The sequence below is a fragment of the Penaeus vannamei genome, chromosome 6 (genome assembly GCF_042767895.1).
Source record: "Penaeus vannamei isolate JL-2024 chromosome 6, ASM4276789v1, whole genome shotgun sequence".
NCBI lineage: Eukaryota > Metazoa > Arthropoda > Malacostraca > Decapoda > Penaeidae > Penaeus > Penaeus vannamei.
In genome coordinates, this window is record NC_091554.1 from 2175773 (window position 1) to 2183272 (window position 7500).

Consider the following 7500-nt stretch of genomic DNA (forward strand, 5'->3'; position numbering starts at 1 on the left):
CATCTGAACCAATGGACTCTCCCAATCAACTGTGATGTGTTGGCAATATATAAAGTACCAGTATGAGGAACAAAAAGCAAGACCAGATAAAATCAGCACCAATCTCTGAACTGCAAAGGTAACTGAATAAATGAACTCCAGGACAAATGTGAGTCAAAGTTGATATTCCTCACAAATTTTCATTTCTTCTTCTCGATTAACAAAATGTCTTTACAAGGAGCAAAAGCACTACGAGGACAAATCTACGATCAACAGCCCTTTAGACAAGTGCTTCGGAACAGCCTTTAAGTCAGTAATGACTAATACAACTGATAGCAATAAAGGTATATAATAAGGAACAAACTCCTGAAAGAAAAACCACGCCTTTGAGTTTTGACAGACTTGTGACGTTCCCAATTAAGGATATGTAAATAAAGAAGGGCTGGCCTGAAACGTATCCATGTTGACAAATGTAGAAAAGGTATGAATGAGACTGGATATTTCTGATGAAGACGTAATCGAAACCGGTCAAATACATCTCTTGTATTGTGAAGATATCCAGTCTCATTCATATCTTTTCTACAAAAGGACTGGCCTATCCGATAATGCAAGTCACACATTTTCCCTCTGCTTTACAACTTTTGTTCCAGACAATTTTATAAGTATCCATATTCCCTTTCCAAAAACTTGCTTCAGTGTTGTTTATGCCTCATAGAATACTTCCAACAACTAACTCCAAATGCAATGTAAATTCAAACTTGCATCACTGCCCACATAAACTCTCACTATAATTTGAAATAAGTAAAAAAAAAAAAAAAAAAAAAAAAAAAAAAAAAAAAAAAAAGCAAACAAGTAAAAAAACTAAACTAAACTAAAAAACAACAACTATGAACCAAACAAAATGTATCAAAAACAGTGATAACTTGATAAATATCAATTAACAATAAGGGGGGGATCTAAAATACTCTACTATTATCCTCAATGACGTAACTTAATCACAAAGCAATAAAAATGAAAGTATAAAAAATCAATCCTACTGATGACTGTAATTATATCAACACCAACACTCATCAATCGTTACAACATTACTTCTATTACTACTTCAACTATTATTAATTAGGCTAAAAAATAATAACAGCAATAACTACATACATTAAATAATAATAAAATAGTTTTAAAAATATTAGCAGTTATCACGAGAAAATAAATATGAACAGTACGAATACTGATACTAATACTATAAATGATAGTAACAACAGGTGTAATATAAATGTATGTTCTCTGTAATAGGATTAATTACAAAAAATGTAATAACTACATACATTAAATAATAATAAAATAGTTTTAAAAATATTAGCAGTTATCCACGAGAAAATAAATATGAACAGTACGAATACTGATACTAATACTATAAATGATAGTAACAACAGGTGTAATATAAATGTATGTTCTCTGTAATAGGATTAATTACAAAAAATGGAAGGCCTTCAGAAAAATATTAATAATATTTATAGTAATATAATAATAACAAGAACCATAACAATTAAATGATACTGAGAATGATGATAATAAATTATCAAAATCAGAAACTGGAACAAAAACAACAATAATAATAACAAAGACAACACCACTAACAATAATGACAATAGTAATAGCAATAATAATAATAATAATAATAATAATAATAATAACAACAACAATGATAATGATGATGATAATAACAATAAATAATAAAAACCATCATTATCATTATAACAAATATGTAAATATATAAATCTATAAATATAAAAATATGAATATCAATATGATTACAAATATAAGTATAATGAAAAATATAATAATAATAATAATAATAATAATAATAATAATAATAATAATAATAATAATAATAATAATAATAATAATAATAATAATAATAATAATAATAATAACAACAATAACAATAATACCAAGATCATCAATAACAATTTCAATAATAATAAAAATAAAAAAATAACAAATAACAAAAACAACTTCAATAGCAATATAATAAAAATAATCAACAATAATAATTATAATGACAATAATACTACTATTACTACTACTAATATTACTACTAATGCTACTACTAATAATAATGAAAGGAAAAATTACAATAGCAATCATAATAACAAAAGCAATAACAATGACAATGACGAATAATGACAATTAACCATATTTATGTTGACAAATGTAGAAAATATATGAAAGAAAATGAATCTTCTAAATACAGTAGAGAAGGTATGAATGAAAATGAATATCTTCTAAATACAAGAAACCAGTTGAATACATCTCTTGTATTGGGAATTATTCATTCTCATTCATACCTTAATGACAATAACAATGACAATAATAATAATAATTATTATTAAAATTATTATCATTATTATTACTATCATTATAATTATTAATTCACAATTAATAATCATTATCTAATAATAATAATAATATCAATAATATCAATATTAATATTCATAACATTAATATTAATATTAATATTAATAACATCAATATTAATAACATCAATATTAATAACATCAATATTAATAACATTAATATTAATAATATTGACTAATATTATTAATATTATCATTATTATAATTATTATTATTAACAGTATCATCATTACTATGATATTTATTGCTATTGTTATCTTTCACTATTATGAATATCATTATATTAATAATATAAATAATTCTATCTACAATAATAATAATGGTAATAGTACTAACACCACCATAATGAATAATGAATAATAATAATAATAATAATAATAATAATAATAATAATAATAATAATAACAAAAATCTTAATAAAAATGATAACAATAACAATAACAAAAATGATAACAATAATTAAAAATAATAATAATAATAACATCACGATGATAATATATGATGATAATAATAGTAATAAGAATAGTAATAATAGTAATTAATAATAATAATAATAATAATAATAATAATAATAATAATAATAATAATAATAATAGTAATAATAATAATAATAATAATAATAATAATAATAACAACAACCATCTCACCAGTATTAATAACAATATCAATAACAATAAATAATAATAATGATGATAATAATTACAATCATACTCAATAATAATAATATCAAGGTTAATCTTTACGGTGTTGATGCACTAAGGAAGGGGATATTGAAGATGAAATTCTTGCAGAGAACAAAAAGTTGTAGTTGTCAGAATAAGAAATAATCTGCAGACACAAACAATAACGCCAAAATAGAGAAAAAAGTGCCGTTCACAGCCCTAGTCCACTTGGTCCTCTCATGTCTCAACTCAATCTTGCTGTTCATATGAGATGAAGACAATATTTCATGTGGGGTGTTGGGGGGCAGAGACCCCCACCAACCCTTTCCATGGGCAGTGCCTAAAGGACATGCCCAACCGCAGCAACTTAGATTGTTGAATAAATTTTGTGACATGAAGTTGGGGACTTAGTCTCTGGCAAGTGCATCAGTACTGTAAAAAAGTACCTAATATCAATATCATCATCATTATAATCATTGTTACTACTATCACTATTTTTATAAGCATTACTATCATCATCTTGCATCTATTATGATAATTATCACTGTAATTGTGATAATTATCACTATAATAATGATGATGATGATGATGATGACAACAACAACAACAAGTGATGATGATGATAAATAACTACTACAACAAAAATAAAAACAAAACTACTACTACTTCTAATAATAATAATAATCAAAATAACTGTAACAACAAAAACAATAACAAAAAATAATAATAATAATAACATTAATAATGAAAAAAATAAATAAATAAAAGTAAAATAAATATCAATACTAATATTATTAATAACATCATTAATACTACTACTAATAATTATAATAATAATCAAAATAATATTTATACTAATATTAATACTACTACTAATAATAATAATAGTATTAATAATAATAATAATAATAATAATAATAATAATAACAATAATAATAATAATAATAATAATAATAATAATAATAATAATAATAACAACCATCTCTCCAGTATTAATAACAATATTAATAACAATAAATAATAATAATGATGATTATGATGATATAACTGTAGTGATAACATAGGTATTAGTAATTGCTATAATACCAAAATCAATATTAGTAAAGATAATAATCATAATAATCTTATTCATAACCTAATCTAATCATACATCCTCATGATCATAATCATGATATTGGTAATATCAATGTAAATATCAACATTAATTTAATCATTTATTTTGATGATGATAATAAAACAAAATAAATAAACAAATAAATAAAATAAAATAATAATAATAATAATAATAATAATAATAATAATAATAATAATAATAACAATAATAATAATAATAATAATAATAACAATAACAATAACAATAACAATTATCATAATAAAATATAATGATAGTAGTAATAATAACAGTTACCAGTATCAACAATAATAATTGCTAATATCCATGTAAATATCAACATTAATTCTATCATTCATTTTGATGATAATAAAAAATAAATAAATAAATAAATAATAAATTAAGGATAATAATAATAATAATAATAATAACAATAAAAATGATAACAATAACAATAACAATAACAACAGTAACAATAATAACAATAACAATAATAAAAAATGACAATAATAATAACAACAACAACAATAACTATCAATAATAATGACAAACCTTACTAGAACTGAATTAATGATAACAACAACTGATGATAATAAAAATAAGAGCATTAGCCTTATTCAATATTGCTATCATATTAATACTATGATCATCACTGTCATTAAAAATGCTAAAGGTGATTAAACATTAAAAACTATGTGACTCACCCACAACAAAGTAAGCAAACATAGTGCCTCCCAATGAGATTTAGTATTATGATGATATCACTAAGCTAAATTGGGGTCGAATAGAAGTAGTAGTAATAGTAAAAGGAGACTCAACAGTGAAAATAGTACTGAAAATAACAGCATCATCATTCCTCACCAAGAACAATAATTAGAGCAAAATCAATAATCAATCTAAAAACACACACAGTGACAGATATATGTTGAAACTATCAATACTTTACTTTGTCGTATTTGTAAAACAACTGTTTATATGTTACCATTACCATCTTTGTTCTTATTCTTCATTGTTACCAAACATTACTTTTTGTAATCAATGAAAATGTTGTTACCCTCCTTGCAGTTGCCTTCAACATCAATGTTAACAATGTTATTACTATCACTATCACTAAAATTGTTACAACCTAAATATAATCACAATTACTACTACTACTGCTACAATAAGCAATGTCATTTATAGCGCCATCATCACTGTTATTATCAGTCAAGTCGCTCATATTAATGTTTTGTTACCTTTACTTTTTTAAAAATACAAAATTGTAAACATTTCTACTACTACTACTATTACGACTCACACTAATAATAATATGAATCCTAGAATATCATCATTATCACAAAGCACAACAGCAATATCAATAACAAAGAAAGAAAGAAAATAGATGTGCAGATAAATATACAAATCTCCAATGACTAGAAAAAAGTTTCTTGTAGGACAATCATGAAAAAATTATCCAGTTACAAAACTCTGGTTCTGTTCAACTTTACACTAAAGCAATATTTGCTATGAATAGAACTAAATCCAAACCCAAATCTCTTTAAAGAACATCTATGACTGGGAAATCTTACATTGGGTGCCAAAGTAAATCTCTAAGTTACAATATCAGGGTATATATAAATGATTCTGGTATACCTCAGAGAAAGAGGGGGGGGGGATAGACATATTTTTTCAAAACACAGTTCAAAATTACTTTACAAGAGTCAGATACAAACCAAAGATTTCTTCACACAAAGCTATTCCTTCTGTTTCAGTCCATATGTGCATTTGTCAATAACAATAAAATTGGTAGTCTATTTGTTTGTCATGCCTAGGCTATCCATACTTTCCATATCTAAACAAGTAGCACAGGAATAAGCAGTCATTCACTGTCACTCAAGTGTAAAATCACAAGCAATTGACAAATGGAAGATAAGCAGTGACATATTTTTATATAAAATATATAGATTCATTCTCTTTTTCTTTGTTTTTCTATTCATGCTTATTCAGTTTAGATACGTCTCACTCGAATTTCTGACACAGTACCTGTATTGGAAATGACTAAATATTGCTCATAAAGGCAACTGGTGTATCCGCTTAATGATTATAAACAACAATTTATGGTGAATCAGAGAATCCCACTGAAAGATAAATGTATGAATGATGTCCATATTTAATTCAATGCATGCAGATATATTCTCTTGGCCTATTTGCTTTATCCAAATCCATGTTCTCATTCACAACAACCTGAACACAGTAATTAGTTCCTTTGTTTCTTGAGAAATAGTACAAAACATCATTTTTCTTTTAGCACTTCACTGACAAAACTGCAGCAACTGAGATCTATTCATCATTGGCATACTATACACTAACAAGACGTACTTCATTATTCTCTTGTCTTTTACCAATCAGCTGTTCAAAATAAAGAGCCACAAAAAACATCACTCTGACCCAAGAAATCTGACCAGCTCACATGAAATCCATAACTACTACTTCACTCCCCATTCATAATGTCCAAACCCTACTCCCATTCACAAAACCCAGAGTAAATTCCTCATTCAGAAACTCACAACCCTGTAGAAAGTTACCCATAGTAAGGGGTGCAAAAAACAATATGCTTTCTCTCATCTGTATCAAAACATGAATAAGAGGATGATAAAAAGAATGAAAGATATGAAAGAAGAGTAGAAACAAGAAGAGGAAGAGGAGACAAAAAAAGTGAACAATATGAAAGTTTCTTGCAGTTTCCCCATCATTGTTAAAAAAAAAAAAAAAAAAACATTCAATAAATAGACAAATTAGATTCAACACCAAAGATATTTCCGCACTTGCCGCTAAAATTTCCAACTTACTTTTCTTCTCCTTCATGGTTGTGTGTGCGTGACTGTGTGCAATGAAGGTATGACAAAAGGGTACGCAGAGCAAGAAGAGGCTACGCGGTTTTCGTATAGTGTATTGTGGCGTATGAGTAGTGAGTATGAGGTTTGAGTTAAGAAGGTATGAGGCGCATGTAGTGAGTATGAGGTGTGATGGGGTGTGAGTTCAGGCAATGAAGTGTGAGCAGTGAGTGTACGTGGGCGAGGTGTGAGTGTGGGTTATGAGGCGAGCAGAGGGTATGAGGCGAGAAGAAAGGGAATGAGGTTGGAGGCAGGAGGAGAGTCAGGTGTGAGGAGAGAGCGAAAGCGAGTATGAGAGGGTGAGGACAGAGTCTATGAGGCCATGCAGGGTGAGGAGAGCGTCTGCGAGGCCATGAGGAGTGCGTATGAGGTGTGAGGTGAGCGTAGAGAGAGTAATGAGGAGCCGCCGTGGACTCGGTCGGTCGGGACGGATCAGCTGTGATGGGCCTCGGAACTGCTCA

General features: G+C 26.9%; 1 protein-coding gene across 14 annotated transcripts in view; it reads right to left on the reverse strand.

The window, feature by feature from the left end:
- Not3 (CCR4-associated factor Not3) overlaps positions 1–7500 on the reverse strand; it is a 59883-nt gene that overhangs the window by 51984 nt on the left and 399 nt on the right. The window contains exon 1 of one of the 14 annotated variants that reach the window (XM_070122528.1): positions 6995–7500. This exon is cut by the window's right edge and continues 198 nt beyond it. The exons of 12 other annotated variants lie outside the window; for them this stretch is intronic. In XM_070122528.1, the coding sequence (XP_069978629.1) occupies positions 6995–7010 (16 nt within the window). In that variant the 5' untranslated portion in view covers positions 7011–7500. The remainder of the gene's footprint in view (positions 1–6994) is intronic. One more of the 14 variants, XM_070122523.1, reaches the window with a different exon arrangement.